General features: G+C 40.5%; 1 protein-coding gene and 1 long non-coding RNA gene across 3 annotated transcripts in view; one reads left to right on the plus strand and one right to left on the minus strand.

Annotated features, from left to right (window-relative positions):
* Nucleotides 1-536: 536 nt before the first annotated feature.
* LOC128774949 (uncharacterized) lies at nucleotides 537-1,398 on the minus strand. The gene is made up of 2 exons (XR_008419508.1): nucleotides 1,145-1,398; nucleotides 537-995 (listed from the first exon to the last, which is right to left on the minus strand). It is a non-coding gene; the product is annotated as an uncharacterized LOC128774949 (long non-coding RNA).
* The window catches only part of NDUFA12 (NADH:ubiquinone oxidoreductase subunit A12), a 29,553-nt gene continuing 11,266 nt past the window's right edge, over nucleotides 1,333-19,619 (plus strand). The window contains exons 1-4 of one of the 2 annotated variants that reach the window (XM_053895061.1): nucleotides 1,333-1,504; nucleotides 2,408-2,490; nucleotides 5,790-5,877; nucleotides 7,964-10,058. In XM_053895061.1, the coding sequence (XP_053751036.1) occupies nucleotides 1,419-1,504; nucleotides 2,408-2,490; nucleotides 5,790-5,877; nucleotides 7,964-8,090 (384 nt within the window). In that variant the 5' untranslated portion in view covers nucleotides 1,333-1,418 and the 3' untranslated portion in view covers nucleotides 8,091-10,058. Of the gene's footprint in view, nucleotides 1,505-2,407; nucleotides 2,491-5,789; nucleotides 5,878-7,963; nucleotides 10,059-19,619 lie in introns of those variants that run through there. The other variant, XM_019446465.2, reaches the window with a different exon arrangement.

Genomic DNA, 19,619 nt, shown 5'->3' on the forward strand with positions numbered 1-19,619 from the left:
AACTGGCCATGATTGTTTTTTAAAAAGCTCATAGGTATATAGAAATGTATCACATGGAATTTTTCTGAAAACAAAAAAGTGCATGAAAAGTCACAGTTGAACAAATTCAAATGTGACATGATTTTGAGGAATTGATGGAATCTAAAAAAATCTGATCCTGATATTTGGAAGTTTCTGCTTTGAGGTTAAAGATTTAATAGCATATAATTAAATCCCTTCTCTGGGTCTACTCATGTTACTTGGTCCTTTCAAGAAATAGTATTGTTTCAATTTTTTAATTCTTATAGACAATTATGAAAGCTTGTAGTTACAGATTTGAATGTAAATCTTACAAACCTTGACCTTTTTAAAGAAATGATATGGCAGACTAGATTCTGGAAGAGGAAAGAATGAGAAGAGGTGAAGGAAGTGCCCATGTACTAAACTTCTCATCTCAAATAGCTGAGAATCAAGGAGAATGTTAATTGATGGGAATACAGGTTTAAAAGCATATTATGTAAAATCATAAAATCGCCACTGGAAAATTATAAATAATATTCATTAAATATCCTTCTTTATTATTTAACAATTTTAAGTCTCATGCACGATTTAGTTTTCTAATATATTTTAAGTGTTTAAGTTTTGAATTTTAACTTTTCAACTAAATTCTTAAGAGCAGATTTAACCTTATACTTTTCTATACCTTCTCCTCGCTCCCCTGCTTACACAACGACACAACGCTAGTATATGTACTTAGTATTGAATGTACTCAATATCATTTGTGCTCAATATTGAATTCTTTATTGGTATTTTGTTTCTAAAGAATCTTGGCGCTAGATGGGGCGCCTGGGTGGCTCAGTCGGTTGAGCGCCCGACTTCGGCTTAGGTCTTGATCTCAGTCTGTAGGTTCGAGCCCCGCGTCGGGCTTTGTGCTGACAGCTCAGAGCCTGGAGCCTGCTTAGGATTCTGTGTCTCCCTCTCTCTCTGCCCCTCCCCCGTTCATGCTCTGTCTCTCTCTGTGTCAAAAATAAATAAACATTTAAAAAAATTAAGAATCTTTGCGCTAGAATTTCTGAAGTAGCCTGAGCCAATCCTTTTAGATGAGGAAACTGAGGTCCCATAGAAAGAACCTCCATCTGCGGAAGCCTAGTCTACATGAGCTCACCACCAGCTGCCCCGCGCTCTAAATAAAGACCCACACGGCTGTTCAAAATTCATCGCGCCTTTGCTTCCCGGGGAAACTGGCCGAGCGTTTTTCCGAAAACCGTAAAGTGATCGCGCAGAGGGGCGCCAACCCCGCACATGCGTAGAACCATCTCTGCGTATCTCGCGCGCGTGCGCGAGTCGGAATTTTTTGTGGTCCGTACAGTGCTGCAGTGTTCGCTTCCTCCCGGTGCACTTTGAGCGTAGCACCCGGGGGGCTGGTCCTACGGGACAAGATGGAGTTCCTGCAGGTCCTGAAACGCGGGCTGCAGCAGCTCAGCGGCCACGGTGGCCTCCGCGGCTATCTACGAGTTTTCTTCAGGTGGGTGGCCAGAGCCATGCTCTTGGCCTCCGGGACTGGACTTGAGTTAGCTGGTTTCTTGGAAAGAGTCCTGGGCTTGGGTCCTCTTGGAGAATTCGCAATTTTTGTCAAGGACAATCCACCCAGTCTCTACCCGGCTTCCCCAAGACGAAGTGTGTGTTGGGGGGCGGGGGGGGGGGGAGGGAGCTGTCTCCTTGAGACAAGATCAAAACCAGGTTTAGAGACCGAGCTGTAAGAGTCGAGGGCGTGTGGGCTGCCCGGCCGGCTTCCTGGAGAGGAGTGAGCTTTGTCCAGTATTCAGTGTGACCTTGGGAAAGTTTTTCCCTTCGCTGGCCTTCAGTTTCCTCTATGCAGTTAAGATCATAATGGTCCCTGCTAGTCCTCACACTGTTTGAATTGGGGGAGCAACATTGTTCGCGGAAACCGAATTGGAGACCCACAATCGAATGAAAGACTGGAGACATTCGAATCATTTTCAGATGAAATACTTTGGCCTCCTGATTTCCTGAGGGTTTTTGCTAACTCCAGTCCTGAAGGTCTAGTAGGGATAATAGATAAAAGTAGTCTTGTAACTTGAAGATATTGCGTCTGTATATTTAGTGTAATTTAAGCATATCGGTTGAGTCTATCTGTCTTTTTTGATCTGTCTTACCTGTCTACGTGGTGCTGGGGGCCACATGAGTAGGGATTCTAGAGCTCTTACCTGAAAGCTTGATTCTTCAACAGTGGGTGGCTTAATCCTGGAGATGAAGGCTAGAAGTGAACAACAGCTACCATCCCCAGATTTCTTCATTTTTCTCGTTGGTGCAGCAGCCTTGACCGACTGAAAGTTGTTATACTCACTGTATTTTGTGTTTTGAACAAAGAATCATTCTAAAATATGTTTTCTTTTGATATTAACAGGGCAAATGATGTGAGGGTTGGTACATTAGTGGGGGAAGACAAATATGGAAACAAATACTATGAGGACAACAAGCAATTTTTTGGTGAGTACAATACTTTTTGATATAAATAATGGGAGTGAGATTGAGACTGGATTTGACTCTGTTTTCTATAATATAGAAATTCCTATAATATACTAGGAGCTTCTTTAATGAGTGTATAAACCAACATACACTTTCTTTTTAATTTCATGGGATTATGTATGTTGTGTGTAAACAGAAATATTTTTACTTAAAAATAATGGCCCATTTCTCCATATTACTAAGTTGGATGTATCTACGGCATTCTTTGGATATTTGTTTGTGTTTTTTCATTTAAAAAAAAAATTTAACATTCTTTTTTTTTTTTTTTTTTTTTATGTTGGTTTTTGTTTGAGAGAGAGAGTGAGTAGGGGAGGGGTGGAGAGAGATTGGGACAGAGAGTTCCAAACAGGCTCCTCACTGTCAGGGCAAAGCCCGACGCTGGGCTTGAACTCACAGATTGTGAGATCATGACCTGAGCCAAAGTCCAGTGCTCAACCGACTGAGCCACCCAGACAGACGCCCAGCAACATTCATTTTAACAGCAACACAATTCTCAACTGTATGGAAGAACCATTATTTTTTCAAACACTTCACTATTGATAGACATTTAGATTGATTGCCTTCAACCTTTTGCTATTAGAAACAATGCTGCAGTGACTTGCTGGTAACTACATCCACATTCATTTGTTTAAATATTCCAAGAATAAATTCCTAGGAGTGGAATTGCTGAGTCTGAGTATGCACATTTAAAATTTTGATGTATATATTGTGAGATTGTTAAGGCTCTTCTCTGTCATCATGGCCTAACTGTGAAATCTTTTCCAAGGTTTCTCCATGTGCCTTCACATTCCCATTCCCCTGCCTCGTTGGATTACACTTTACTATTAGTTACTTATTCTCAAAATTGATTTCTCTAATGGAAGAAGCAAATCTTGAAATTTTATTTTTTTCTGCAGAAAGCTCTATTGTTTCCATTTGATCCAGGGCTTGGGAGAAGGCTCCAGGATGGTGTAGAAGCAACCTAGTGGCTGCCGGGAGAGGCTCAGGCATGCCAGAGGAGCGCCCTCAAAGGCATGGGCTCCAGAGGCTCTTAGTTGCACTTGAAATCTGTATTTCCTTTAATAGATAAGGTCACATTTATTTTGATCTTTTTTAACAAGACTTTTGTTTTCATGTTTATTTATTTTTGCGAGAGAGACAGACAGAGCATGAGTGGGGAGGGGCAGAGAGAGGGAGACCCAGAATCTGAAGCAGGTTCCAGGCTCTGAGCTGTCAGTATAGAGCCTGACGCGGGGTCTGAACTCATGAGCCGTGAGACCGTGACCTGAGCCAAAGTCGGACGCCTAACCAACTGAGCCACCCAGGTGCCCCTATTTTTATCTTTTTAAAATGTTTATTTATTTTTGAGAGAGAGAGAGAGCATGTGCACAAGCATGATCTGGAAAGGGGCAGAGAGGGGGATAGAAGTGGGCTCTGCGCTGACAGCAGAGAGCCAGATTGGGGGCTTGAACTGACAAACTGAGATCATGACCTGAGCTGAAGCTGGACACTTAACTGACTGAGCCACCCAGGCGCCCTGAGAAGGTCATATTTAAATAGCATTCCTTGATGTTTGTTGATTATGTATTTACCCAGGAAAATTCTGTAAAGTAAATGCAGATTGCTTTTTGTTTATTGCCTTAAAACCCATTATAGGGATGAATTCAGTATTTTCTATTTGTGGGGTTAGGGGCAATAAGGGAGGGGTGGAAGGAATTAATATTATGCGCTTTTTTGCCCAATGCTAAACTAGGTGTCTGTGTGATATTTAATTTTCATAGCAACCTTAAGATGTAAGTATAATCATCTACTTTTGTTTTTTAAGATTTTTTTTAAAAACATTTTCTTAAAGATTTTTTTAATGTTTTTTATTTATTCAAGCAGAGGATGGGCAGGCAGAGAGAGAGAGGGAGAGAGAGAATCCCAAGCAGGCTGTGCCCTGTCAGCACAGAGCTGGACTCAGGGCTCAAACCCGTGAACCATGATGAGATCATGACTTGAGCTGAAACCAAGAGTTGGACGCTTAAGCAACTGAGCCACCCGGTTGCTCCTAAAGATTTTATTTTTCAATAACCTCTACATCCAGTGAGGATCTTGAACTTAAAACCCTGAGATCAAGAGTCCCATGCTCTACCAACTCAGCCAGCCAGGCAGCACCCTCCCACTTTTTTTTTTTTTTTTTTTTTTTTTTTTTTAAGGTAAGCTCTGTGCCCATCATGGGGCTCAAACTCACAACTCTGAGTTCAAGAGTCTCATGCTGTACTGACTAAGCCAGCCAACTGCCCTGTATTCATCCACTTTTGATAGGTAAAAAAACTGAGGCTCATAAAATTTGCCTAAAACTCATTAATAATAAGTGACAGAGTATTGATTAGAATCCAGGTTGATGCTCAACTTAAGGACCCAATAGAAATAGTTATTTATTTATTTATTTATTTAAAGTTTATTTTTGAAATTTATTTTGAGAGAGGGATAGCACACAGGAGAGAGGCAGAGAGAGGGAGACAGAATCCCAAGCAGGCTCCATGCTGTCAGTGCAGAGCCCAGTGTGAGGCTTGAACTTACTAACCATGAAATCATGACCTGAGCCAAAATTAAGAGTCAGACTCTTAACTGACTGAACCACCAAGGTGCTCCAAGAAACAGTTGTGTAAATTGTAGTTAGATCCCCAACTATTTCACAGAAATATGTTAAATAAAAAAATGCAGCCATACTGTTTTGGTGACAGGAGCTATCCTATTTATCTAACCATCATTTATAATGTTTGCTTATTATGTGTGATCACCAGTTTCCAAGAGGATCTCTGGTGGTCATTTAAAAATATTTATATGGAAACATATAATTCAAGTATGATTGCTGTGAATACATTTCTCCTGCCCCAGTCTCAGGAAGAACAGTTTATTTCCTGAATACCCTTAACAGTTGGAAACACATTCCTTTACTTTCTCCCTTGGCAGCGGTACAGGGGGAGAAGCAAGAGTTCTCCACTGTGGGAAATGCCTGAGTCCCACCCATAGAGTGAGGCTGAGTCCCAGTGTAGGGATTTTGCTCTGGCAGCTGCCGGGCTATTGATGAAAGCTCGCGATACACTTCCTGAGGCTTGTCCTCACTGATATACCCGGGGTGCTATTCCTTTAACGTTTCTTTTATGTGAAAGCACATAAAAGTCTCTTATTAAAAAAAAAAAAAGTCTTCTTTGATATAGAATTATACTTTTTTTTTTTTTTTAAGGTTGTGTTTATTTCCTCACATCTTTACAAATGTTGATCTTTCCACTCAGGTCGTCACCGATGGGTTATATATACAACTGAAATGAATGGCAAGAACACGTTTTGGGATGTGGATGGAAGCATGGTCCCCCCTGAATGGTAAGCTAAGTCAACATGTTATTTTATTTGGCTTGGCAATTACACAAATATTTATTGAATATCTGTTTGTAAAACAGTCAGTGATCTGAAAGCGTCTGTCCTAGTTACGGTGACTGTAACAAATAACCCTAAAAGTTAGGGTCTTAAAACAACAAGCATTTATTTCTCAGTTCTTATGGGTCAGGAGTTTAGGCAAGTCATAGTCAGACTAGCTTATCTCGGCTCTAGAATGTCAGGTCGGAGACTCAAAGGCTGGATACCAGAATCATCTGAAGACTTGTTCATTTGGTATCTGGCAGCGGGTGCTGGATGTCACCAGGGAGCACAGCTGGGGCTTTGGGCTGGTACACCCTCCGGTGGCCTGCACTGCTTCAGGCAAGTAAGAGAACATTCAGGCTGTAAGAGAAAGCACCAGGCAGAAAGCCATGTGGCCTTAACTGACTTAGTCTTGGAAATTATCCTGTATTGTTTCTGCATTCCGTTGGTTGAGGCAGTTTGAAAACTCTGCCCAAGCTTAATGAAAGAGAACATAAACCCTGTGTCTTAATGGAGGCATGTCAACATCACATTACACGTTGGCGTATATGATGGTGTGGCTGTCTTTGGGGAAAAACAGTATGCCACATTATCACGTGGCTATGGGTGAAGGGAAAAGCAAAACGAATTCTGACTCTGAATATTTGGCAATTGGACTTTAAGCAAGTTCCTTAACCTCTCTGGGGCTTAGTTTTTTCATCTGTAAAATGAGAGCCCTCAAATTCCTTAGGTCTCTAAAAAGTAATTTTATAATATATCTGTTTAGAAATGAAATTCTAAATGGTCTTACGTGGATTATCAAATTTTGTGTAAAATATTTCAAAGCAAAGTACTTCTGTCTGTTTCATAGATTGCTAAAATAATACCACTTGTTTGATACATAATTAAACTCTAGGTATCTGTTATAGTTTGTCTAGAAAATTTCACCAGAAAACTAGAAATAAGTGTATTAGGTTACCTGTGACATTTTATTTAATTGAACTTGATCATCAGAAACTGCTTGAGGCTCTGTTGTGTAGGAACTGGAATAATCTCAAGGGTATTATAAAGACTCGATTAGAAATCCAGGCATATAACATAAGTTAATGAAGTACAGTGTGAGACAGTAGGGAGTAGTGGGGACTGTAAAGGACTGAAAAGCACACATTCCATCAAAGAGGGCAGCAGTGCTATTCATCACTCCCTGGTTCCATCAGCTGAGAATTTGGTCAACGGTTTCTAGATAGCATTTTTCAAGAGAAAGTGGAAATGTGTATTTCAATGGTGAGATTTCTTGTTTTTTAAATGATAATTTAAAATATTTGTCACCCTAAATATGGCACTATCCAGTAGAACTTTTCATGATCATAGAAATATTATATGTTTGTGCTGTCCAATAAGGTAGCCACTAGTCACATCTGGCCCAGGACACTGTGAAATTTAGCTAATGTGACCGAATTAAAGTTTTTATTGTACTTAAATTAATAGGCTACTTGATTGAACAGAACGGTTTTTTAAGAATATATTGTGAACTACTGAAACCAGTACTGCACTGTGTTGTTAACTAACTTGAATTTAAGTAAATTTTAAAAATATATATATTGTGAATTAAGCACATATATCACATTTCACCTACAACCAGTTCTCAGCTTCTACTACTTGGACAAATTAGGAGCATTGACCTATATCAGTGATGTAGTTTGAAGGCCACGATGCAGACATACCTAGTTTCATTATGCTTTGCTTTACTGTGCTGCACAAATCAGAGAAGTTTTTTACAAATTGAAGGTTTGAGGCAACCCTGCCATGAGCAAGTCTGTCGGTGCCATTTTTCCAACACCATATGCTCACATTGTGTCTGTGTATCACATTTTGGTAATTCTCACAATATTTCAAACTTTTCATTGTTGTTATGTTTGTTATGGTGACCCGTAATCAAGTGATCTTTGAGCTTACTGTTGTAATTCTTTTGGGGTGCCATGAACCACACCTATATAAGATGGTGACCTTAGTAAATGTTATGTTCAGACTGCTCCACCAACTGGCCATTCCCCTGTCTTCCTCTCCCCAGGCCTCCCTGTTCCCTGAAACACAATATTGAAATTAGGCCAATCAATAACCCTTCAAAGGCCTTTGAGTGTTCAAGAGAAAGGAAGAGTTGCACATCTGTCACTTTATTACATGTGCTGCTGAAGTGAGCACACATCTGTCACTTTTTTTTTTTTTTTTAATTTTTTTTTAACGTTTATTTATTTTTGAGACAGAGAGAGACAGAGCATGAACAGGGGAGGGGCAGAGAGAGAGGGAGACGCAGAATCAGAAGCAGGCTCCAGGCTCTGAGCCATCAGCCCAGAGCCCGACGCGGGGCACGAACCCACGGACCGCGAGATCGTGACCTGAGCTGAAGTCGGACGCTTAACCGACTGAGCCACCCAGGCGCCCCTGTCACTTTAAATCAAAAGCTAAAAGTGATAAAGCTTAGTGAGGAAGGCATGTTGAAAGCCAAGATAGGCTGAATGCTAGGCCTCTTGTGTCAAACAGTTAGCCACGTTGTGAATGCAAAAGAAAAGTTCTTGAAGGAAGTTAAAAGTGCTACTCCAGTGAACACAAGAATGATGAGAAAGTGAAACAGCCTTATTGCTGATACGGAGTAAATTTTTGTGTTCTGGACAGAAGATCAAACCAACCACAGCATTTCCTAAGCCAAAGCTTAGTCTAGAGCAAATCCCTACCTCTTCAATTCTGTGAAGGCTGAGAGGTGAGGAAGCTGCAAAAGAAAAGTGAAGCTAGCAGAGTTTGGTTCATAAAGTTTAAGGAAAAACACTGTTTCCATAACAAGAGTGCAAGGTAAAGCAGCAAGTGCTGATATGAAAGTTGCAGCAAGTTATTCAGAAGATCTAGTGAAGATAATTAGTGAAGGTGGCTACACTAAACAACAGATTTTCAATGTAGACGAAACAGCACTCTATTGGAAGAAGATGCCATCTAGGACTTTCATAGCTAGAGAAAAGTCCGTGCCTGGCTTCAGAGCTTCAAAGGACAGGCTGACTCTCTTGTTAGGGGCTAATGCAGCCGGTGATTTTCAGTTGAGGCCTATATTCATTCACTTTTCAGAAAATCCCATGGCCCTTAAGAATTATGCTAAATCTTATGCTCTACCAATGGAACAACAAAGCCTGAGTGACCACACATCTGTTTACAGCATGGTTTACTGGATATTTTAAGCCTGCTGTTGGGACCTACTGCTCAGAAAAAAAGATTCCTTTCAAAATATTAGTGTTCATTGTCAATGCACCTGGTTACCCAGCAGCTCTGATGGAGATGTACAGTGAGATTCATGTTTCATACCTGCTAACACAATATCTTTAGCCCACAGATGAAGGAGTAATTTTGATTTTCAAGTATTATTTAAGAGAGACCTTGCATAAGGCTATAGCTGCCTCTGCTGGATCTGGGCAAAGTAAATGGAAAATCTTCTCAAAAGGATTCAATCATTCTAGATGCCATTAAAAACATTTGTGATTTCATGGGAAGAGGTCAAAATACCATCATTAACAGGAGTTTAGAAGAAGTTGATTCCAACCCATTGATCATGGATGATTTTGAGGGGTTTATCACTTCAGTGGATAAAGTAATTATGGAAGTAAATGTAGAAATTGCAAGAGAATGAGAAGTGGAGCCTGAAGACGTGACTGAATTGTTGCAGTTTTATGATCAAACTTGAATGGATGAGGAGTTCCTTCTCATGGATGAGCAAAGAAAGTGGTTTGTTGATCTAGAATCTACTCCTGGCAGAGATACTGTGAAGATTGTTGAAATGACAAAGGATTTAGAATATAATATAAACTTAGTTGATACGGTAGTGGCAGGCTTGAGAGGATTGACTCCAATTTTGAAAGAAGTTTTACTGTGTTGTAAAGGCTATCAAATAGCATTACATGGCTACAGAGAAATCCTTAATGAGAAGGAAGAGTGGATCAGTGTGATAAACTTCATTGTTGTCTTATTTTAAGAAATCACCACTGTCACCCCACCACTCTGGTCAGTCAGCAGCCATCAACTTCAAGGCAAGAACCCTCCATGAGCCAAAAAATTAAAAACTCCCTAAAAGCTCAGATGATGGTTAGTATTTTCAGCAAGCAATAAAGTATTTTTTAATCAAGGCATATGTTGTGTTTTTTTTTTAGATATACTACTGTTGTACACTTAATAGACTATAGTGTAGTATAAACATAACTTTTATATGCACTGGAAAACAAAAATTCATTTGACTTGTTTTATTGCAATATTTACTTTATTGTGTTAGTTTGGAACCAAGCCTGCAATATCTCCAAGGTATGCTTGTAATGAATTGTCTTTATACTCATTGGCTGTGATTGTGAGAAAGCAGCAGTGATATTACATGTTACCATAGCGTATCATTCTTTTAAGATCCAAGGGACTGTGATTTTAGATCAAGAGCTGTCTACTTTCACTGAGGGGCATTTTATATGTTAGGGGCACTATTTGAGACCCAGGACTCAAAAGTGGAATTTGGCTTTAGGAGGTAAGGTGTCCAAGTTATTTGTTTGGTTGATTGTTTTGGGGTGGAATTGGTCCTAGGAGGATGCAGAAGACCTGTGGCTATCTCTTTCAGATCTCAGATTGAGATCTATTTCCTTCAAAGCACTCATCTTTACTCAGCGCTCATGGTCTATATTTTGGGAGAATGTGAGGGGAGGTGCGGGAGGGAACTGATTTAAATTATGTGATGAAACATATTTGAAATGATAACATGGTAAAAACTATGAAAAGATAAAAGTACTATTCTGCCAAGCAAGTTCTTTTATATGATCTGAGATCACACGAAAAAGAGGTAGAAAGCTGTAGAACATAACATCATTCCAGCAGGTGCCTGAGGACAATTGAGGATATAAAGCTGAATTTCTTTGTGGAGAGCAGCCTCCTAATGCCTGAGTACCTTTGATGACCCTTGTTTATAAGGGAAGCTTAAAGGCTTATGATGTAGGGAGAAGTGTTGTCGGACAAGTTTAGCTGTTTGTTTCTCAAGAAGACCCCCTCTTTGCTAAGTGTAATACATTGTGGAATTCTAAATTTGTGGAGTCTTACCTTTGATTTGATCCATGAGTAAATTTGTAGTTGGGTTGATTTTTTTTTTTTTTTTAATTTTTAATGTTTGTTTATTTTTGAAAGAGAAATAGCACAAGCAGGGGACGGGCAGAAAGAGAGGGGGACAGAGGATCTGAAGCAGGCTCTATGCTGACAGCAGAGAGCCCAATGTGGGCTCTCACCAACCATGAGATCATGACCTGAGCCAAAGTTGGAGCCTAACTGACTGAGCCTCCCAGGGTGCCCCGGTTCAGTTTTAATTAGAGAGACAGGTATTATATACAAAGTAGCGAATAGCAAACAGTTTATCATTGTTATTCAAATAACTATTTTTGTTTGGTTGGTTTTTAATGTTTACTTATTTTTGAGAGAGGGAGAGAGAGAGAGTGTGTGAGCAGGGGAGAGGCAGAAAGAATGGGAGACACAAACTCCAAATCAGGCTCCACGCTCTGAGCTGTCAGCACAGAGCCCGACCCGAGGCTTGAACTTACGAACCGTGAGGTCATGACCTGAGCTGCATTTGGATGCTCAACCAACGGAGCCACCCAGGTGACGTTCAAATAACTATTGCATGCCTACCAGATGCCTAGAACTGTTATAGACACTGGGAATACAATAGTAAATAATGAGAGTTCTTGCTCTCATTGAATGGAGACAGAAGAACAAATGTATTCTATATTTTAGGTAATGGTAAATGCAAGGAAGATAATATGAAGCTGGCATTCATAAAAAGATAAAGAGTAATGGAGGGGCTGTCTTCTCTGGAAGTTAGAAAAGGCTTCCTTGAGGAAATGACATTTGAAGAGGGGAGGGAGCAAACCAGGGAAGGGGACAAAGAGCTCCAGGCAGTAGAAACCACAGTGCAAAAGCCTGTCTGTTGAGATATATTTGCATGTATTGAAAGAACAGCAGTGTGGCCAGTTTGGCTGGAATGGAATGACCACAGGGAAGATTTTAGGTAACTAGGAGAAATAGCTAGGGCCTGGATCATGTACATGTGGTAAGCCATGCTTTTTTGGCTTTTTTTCCCTAAATTTCTTTGAAAGTCACTGGAAGGTAAAGTAGGATGTGATCTGTTTTATAATTTTTTTTTTAAATTAGGAACAAGCCTAAACTTCCTGAAGAGTTGGAAGTATATGAATCATTTCAAAGTAAGTTCCCAAAGGATGTCCTGAATACTCCAGTGTGTAATTCCTACAAACAAGGATATTCTCCTATGTAACCACAATTTAACCGTCAAAGTCGGGAAATTAAGAGTCATATCATCTTCAGATTCCATTTAGTTTTCATCAGTTGTGCCAACAAATGTCTTTTATAGCCAGAGGGTCTAATTGTGCATTTCATGTGGAGCACATTTCTCTCTAGTCTCTTTAACTTTTCCTTAATTTTCATGACCTTCACACTTTTGAAAGTTACAGGCCAGTTATTATTTTTTTAATGTTTTTATTTATTTTTGAAGGAGAGAGAGAGAGAGAGACAGAGCATGAGTGGGGGAGGAGCAGAGAGAGAGGGAGACACAGAATCCGAAGCAGGCTCCAGGCTCTGAGCTGTCAGCACAAAGCCCGATGCAGGGCTGGAACTTACGAACCCTGAGATTGTGACCTGAGCCGAAGTTGGACGCTTAACCAACTGAGCCACCCAGGCGCCCCTACAGGCCAGTTATATTGTAGAAAGTCCTTCAGTGTGGGTTTGTCAAGTGTTTTCTCATGACTAGATTCAGACTATGTCTTTGGCAGAAATTTCACAGAAGCAGTGTCCCATTAGGTGGCACCCTATTTTCATTAGTCCCATTACTGATGGTATCTTCTCGCTTGAATAGGGTATATCTGCGAAGTTTCTCCTTTCTAAAGTTTTCCCTTTGCAATTAATTAGCATTTTATGTAGAGGTACTTTGAAGTTATTTAAGTATCCCATTACTCATCAAACTTTCAGTCTACTCATTTATTGTATCAGTATGAACTCCTGTTATAACCAATGAGTTACAATTCATTACTATGCTTGTTCCATTTGTTTATTTATTTACTGACTTAACTTATTTTCCTGCTCTTCTTCACCTATATCGCTTATTGCCCTACCCCCATACTCTCTGGCAACCGTCAGTTTGTTCTCTGTATTTTTGGGTCCATTTCTGCTTTTTGTTTGTTTTGTTTTTTGTATGTTTTGTATATTTTAGTTACTTATATGTGAAATCATATGGTATTTGTCTTTTCCAGTCTGACTTATTTTGCTGAACATAATACCCTCTGGGTCCGTCCCATCTGTTGTACAGATGGTAAGATCACATTCCTTTTTTTATGACCGAGTAATATTCTGCTGCATTTGTACACCACATCTTTTTTGTCCATTCATCTTTGGATGGGCACTTGAGTTGCTTCCATGTCTTGGCTATTGTAAATGATGCTGCACTTAACGTAGGGGTGCATATATCTTTTTCAATTAGTGTTTTTGTTTTTGTCGGGTGAGTATCCAGTAGTGGAATTACTGGATCATATGGTAATTTAATTTTTAATTTTTTGAGGAAGCTCCATACTGTTTTCCACTGTAGTTGTACCAATTTTATTTCTACCAACAGTGCACAAGAGTTCCTTTTTCTCCATATCCTCGCTAACACTTGTTATTTCTCATCTTTTTGTTGCTAGCCATTCTGACAGCTCTAAGATGATATCTCATTTGGTTTTGATTTGCATTTTCCTGATGATTAATGATGTTGGGCATCTTTTTGTGTGTCTGTTGACCATTTTATTTTATTTTTGAGAGAGAGAGACAAAGCATGAGTGGGGAAGGAGCAGAGAAAGGGAGACTCAGAATCCGAAGCAGGCTCTAGGCTCTGAGCTGTCAACACAGAGCCCGACACAGGGCTCAAACCCATGAACCGGGTGATTGTGACCTGAGCCGAAGTCAGACACTTAACCGACTGAGCCACCCAAGAGCCCCCTGTGATTTACATTTTTAAAGGATCTGTGTCATTGCCGTGAAGAATAAGGAAGGGGGGGCAGTGTTGGAGCAGGCTGATTGCTGGACTAACGTGCTAGTGCTGCGAGTTGTGAGTTTGGGGACTGTACCAGTTACCCATTTTATCTTAAATTTAGCTTAAAACAATAAACAGTATCTCTCATGATTTCTGTGGGTAAGGAATTGAATGCAACTTAGCTAGATGCCTCTGGTTTAGGGTCTTTCACGAGGCTGCCCTCGAGATATCGTTTGAGGCTGCAGTCCTCTCCATAGCCAAATTCATTCACGTGGCTGTAGACAGACTTCAGAGATTTGCTTCCGCGCTCACTCATGTGGGCCTCTCCACAAGGCCATCTCTTGTGGCAGCTGGCTTCTTAAGAGCAAGTGAAGAGAACACCTGAGATGGAAGCCACAATTGTGTGCGTGTGTGCGTGTGTATTTTTCCTTTTTTTTTTTTTTTTTTTGGAAGTATAGTTAACATGGTGTTACATTAGGCCAGTCTTTTAAAACCTAATCTCAGAAGTAGCATCCTACACTTAATGCTGCGTTCTTTTTATTAGAAATGAGTCAGTAAATACAGCCCATACTCATGGAAAGTGGATGAAAGTGAGGGAAAAAAACCTCAGTTCCTTTCTTCCCTAGTAGGGAAAAACTCTTCCCTGCTGTGTGTTTCTCTTGTGAGTCTCCTTTACATACTAGACACTTCACTTCTGACACTTGCGGTTACCAAATGTGTAGGGATTCCCCCCCCACCCACAACAACAAGAAAGTCTCTGACAGCAGCTGGGTGTCCTACAGTTTAACTCATTTTTGACACTGTCTGGAGATAGTGTCAGATCCCACAACAGGTAAGGTTTCAGTCCCACAAGACTGCCCCCTCTACCTCTTCCTCTGATGCCACACACAAGCCCAACGCTTCTGAGCAGCCAGCTATAGATTGGTCAGGAGGTTAGGGGGTGAAGCTGGAAATTCCAAGCTTTTGATCATGGCTTGGTCTTCCTGGTGACTACCCTCATCCAGGACCATCTTGAAGCCTATCTAGAGTCACCTCATTAGAACAAGAGATGCTCCTACTGCTCTTATTACTCAGGAATTTATGAGAGTGTTGGGAGCCCTGTGTCAGGGTCAGATCAAAGACAGATATTAAGGGGCGCCTGGCTGGCTCAGTCGGTGGAATGTGTGATTCTTGACTTCAGGGTCGTGGGTTCCAGCCCCATGTTAGGTGTGGAGATTACTTAAAAAATAAAATCTTTAAAAAAATATTTTTTTAATATTTATGTTAGAGAGAGAGCATGTGCAAGGCAGAGGGGCAGGGGCAGAGAGAGGGAGACAAAGCATCCAAAGTGGGCCCTATGCTGACAGCAGAGAGCCTGATGCAGGGCTCGAACTCACAAACAGAGAGGTCATGACCTGAACCGAAGTCAGACACTTAACGAACTGAGCCACCCAAGTGCCAAAAAAATAAAATCTTAAAAAAAAAAAAAAAGACATATTAAAACAATAGATGCTCCTAGTGTTATCATTAGGAAGTTACAAAAGTCTCAGGAGCTTTGTGCCAGGAGTTGGGTACAGAGACCAGTATATATATTTTCTGTTATCCATAGAGGATTACACAGGGTATGTATACCCAGAGGCTGTGGTCATGGAGGCCATCCTAGAGACTGCCTACCACAGGGATATATTTTGAAGTAAAATGGAGGATTTGCTGATGGAGTGAATTTTGAGAGAAAAAAGTCAAGTATGACTTCAAGATTTTTGGCCTGAACTACTGGTGGTAACTGAGGTGAGGAAGATCGGGTAGGGTGGGGGAAGCAGAACTGGAAGAGGCAATGAAGAATTCTACTTTGTCTATGTTAAGTAGGAGATGCCTATTAGAAAACCAAGTGGGAATGGTGGGTAGACAGTTAAACACTAGTCTTTAGGTCAGGATAGAGGTTGGTGATGGAGATAGGACTTCATTGTCATTTTACCTAGTGTAGTATACAATGGAACTTAGTGAATTGTAGGTAAAAGGGTTAAGTGAATCTGATCTTCAGTTAAATGCCTAGCTTTGTTTCCCTGGAAACCAGATTTGATTGTAGCAACTACAGGAGTCCCCTCTTATCCACGGTTTTGCTTTCCATGGTTTCAGTCACCCCTGGTCACCCATGGTTTAGAAGCAGGTGATCTCCTGATGTATGGTCAGAAGGTCAGTAGTAGCCTAACACTATGTCACAATGCCTGCGTCATTTACTGCACTTCCTCTCATCAGAAAAGTGTTTTATCATCTCACATCACAAGAGGAAGGGTGAGAATGGTACAAAAATATTTTGAGAGGAGGGAACTATATTCACATAACTTACTATATTACAGTTCTATTTTACTATTAGTTATTGTTGTTAGACTCTTACTGTGACTAATTTATAAATTAATCTTTATCCCAGGTGTGTAAATGTAGGAAAAAGGATAGTATTTATAAGGGTTGGTACTATCCACAGTTTCAGGCATGCACTGGGGATCTTAGAACTTCACCCCTGCAAACAAGGAGGGGGACTACTATATACTGCTAGACAAAATTGATCCTTGATTGGTACATTGCATCTGGATGAGAGCAATTATAAATGCCTGGTGAGTTAGCTGTTTGAGCTTCCTTGTGTATTGCTGCTCTTAGATCTGGGATGTCCCTTGTGAGAATGGGAATCCTGAAGCTGCGCCTGTGGAGTTGTTGTTATTAGAGGTGTTAGTTTTTGTAGAGCATGAAGCCTTTAAGTCAGGGCAGCTCCTGCACCTGATGTGGCTCTCCTCTCACTTGAGCCTAGGGAGTCCAAGAAAATGGGTCCTGAACAGCAGGGTGAGCAGCTGTCACCTGCACGAACTATCGCAAAGTCTCCCAATGAGAGGAACACCTGATGTTGCCTATGGGGTGAGCTGTAGTTCTGTCCTCTTTCTGAGACGTCTGGTGCTGGAGATGGCCTGTGATAGTATATGAATCTGTAGGGTAGCTGCATAATCTCAACTAGAGAAGGATTCCCTTCTGAAGTGTCAAGTGTTTATCCTAGAAACAGGGAATTTCTTCAATAAACTTCTTTTTTTTTTTTTTTTTTTTTTTCAACATTTATTTATTTTTGGGACAGAGAGAGACAGAGCATGAACGGGGGAGGGGCAGAGAGAGAGGGAGACACAGAATCGGAAACAGGCTCCAGGCTCTGAGCCATCAGCCCAGAGCCTGACGCGGGGCTCGAACTCACGGACCGTGAGATCGTGACCTGAGCTGAAGTCGGACGCTCAACCGACTGAGCCACCCAGGCGCCCCTCTTCAATAAACTTCTGTGGTTCACATACTGTTCCCTAATCTAGTGGGAACATTAGAAATCTTGTGGGAAAAAGAGTTCATTTTATCTCATCGCAAGGCTTTCATTTCTTTGACTGTCAGCAGCTAGTGAGGCTGTTGGGTCTACCAGTAGATAAACAAAAGGTGTATGTGCTGATGTGAATGTCTGGGATGGGCAGTGGAGCTCCATGTACCTTGAAAATAAAAAACTGAATGCCTAGAACCTAGCACAGTACTCAGCTTACAAATCACTTATTCAACAAATGTTAAGCATCCCAGTATGTATCATGCACTGATAGATTTACACATTCACAGTGGTAAACAAAATAGATGGTCCTTGCTATCTTGGAGTTTATAGTCATTTAATGAATGCTAGCTGGTAGACTGTACTATAACTGAGTGTCTGTTATTTTTCTTTGTTACAGTACTTTTATTTTCTTAAAAAAAATCTTTTTTAATGTTTATTCATTTTTGAGAGAGAGAGAGACAGAAGAGCATGAGCAGGGGAGGGGCAGAGAGAGAGGGAGACACAGAATTTGAAGCAGGCTCCCGGCTCTGAGCTGTCAGCACAGAGCCCAATGCAGGGCTTGAACCCACGAACCGTGACATCATGACCTGAGCTGAAGTTGGATGCTCAACCGATTGAGCCACCCAGGTGCCCCTTATAATACATTTATTTTCTTATGTAAGTTCTATTCTCTTATAGAATCAGCAGTGAGATTTTAATTTCTTTTTCAGGAGTTTATATGAGCTTAACCTGACTGAACAGAATACTCAAAGTATTTCAGTAGATCACAAATAGTCTTTTATGCCATTATACTCTTACACCATTTTGATTATCCTTAATTTTATCTCTATAGCCACAGTAATGCACCAAAGTCTTTATTTCCTTCCTTCTTCCTTCCTCCCTTCCATCCTTCCTTCATTTCCTTCCTTCCTTCCTATTTTGAGACAGAGAAAATCTTAAGCAGCTTCCACACTCAGCACGGAGCCATGGGGCTTGATCCCATGACCCTGGGATCGTGACCTGAGCTGAAATCAAGTGTGGAACACTCAACTGACTGAGCACCAGGTGCCCCCTTTATTTTCATTTTTATGCTTGTTAGCTTTTGCCTAGAATTAGTGACATATTGGGGTGTCTGGGTGGCTCAGTTGGTTGGGTGACTGACTTCTGCTCAGGTCATGATCTCACAATTTGTGAGTTTGAGCCCCACATCGGGCTCTGTGCTGACAGCTTAGAACCTGGAGCCTATTTTAGATTCTGTGTCTCCCCCTCTCCGTACCCCTCCCCTGCTCATGCTCTGTGTCTCTCTGTCTCTCAATAATAAATAAACGTTAAAAAAAATTAAAAACAAAAGAATTAGTGACAGATAAACCAAGTAAGTAGTTAGTATCTATATAAAATTTGACAAAGGAAAATGTTGAGAGTAAAATGGTGGAAAATTTGGGCTCTTTTATGCATAATAGTATAAAATTACTGTTTCTACTTCTATCAAGAGTTTTTTGAAGTGTTGGAACCCTGAAATCCTTTAAATCAAGTTAAACAAATATGGCTTACCTAGATTTTTCTCTACTATGTATATACTTTTTTCTCCACTTGGTGGCACCTTCTGTTCATTTCTAAGTAACATCTTTTCTCCCTCAATGTAGTACAGCCAGTCTCTCCTTGTATATTGATTTTTCTTATTAAGATTAATGGTTAAATTACTGAAGTAATAAAATAAATACACTATTTTCCAAATAATAGTGTATGTTGAAAATTTCCTATTTTTAACAGAAAATTATTTTTGCCTTGAAGATTTTTCCATAGCCATAGCGTAATTAACACATGTTTTTACTCTTGTGAGGATCCCTTTTCCTTGTGGTCAGCTTTTTTTCAGTTAGCATATGATGTTCTAGATGCCTTTGTAGAAAAATAGGGTGCAAGTTAGGGAGACTGAGCATGATAGGAATCAAAGTTGCTTCATAGGTTTAGGTTTGAGAGGTTGGATGGTGTCACCATTCACTGGGATGGGAAGACTGGGAGAAGAGTAGGATGGGGAGTGGAGGATTACGGTCAGATTCTCTTTGGATATAGTAAATTTGAGATACCTATCAGAAATCCAAGAGAATAGATGTGTCAGGTGACCAGCTGGTATATAAATCTGGAGTTTAGGACAGAGGTTGAGCTGGCAAAGAAAAATGAGAAGTACCTAGCAAGGTAAGAGGGAAGGCAAGAGAGAATAGTGTTTCAACAAAGATGAGAAGGCTAGCTGAATTGATTGATGCTGAGAGATTGCTTGAGGTAAGTAAGGACAAAGAAGCATCCATTTGGTTTGGCAGTATGAAGTTCATTGAGTCTAAATGGAATCTGTTC

This window comes from Panthera pardus, unplaced genomic scaffold (assembly GCF_024362965.1).
Source record: "Panthera pardus isolate Hobbes unplaced genomic scaffold, ASM2436296v1 HiC_scaffold_6, whole genome shotgun sequence".
Classification (NCBI taxonomy): Eukaryota; Metazoa; Chordata; class Mammalia; order Carnivora; family Felidae; genus Panthera; species Panthera pardus.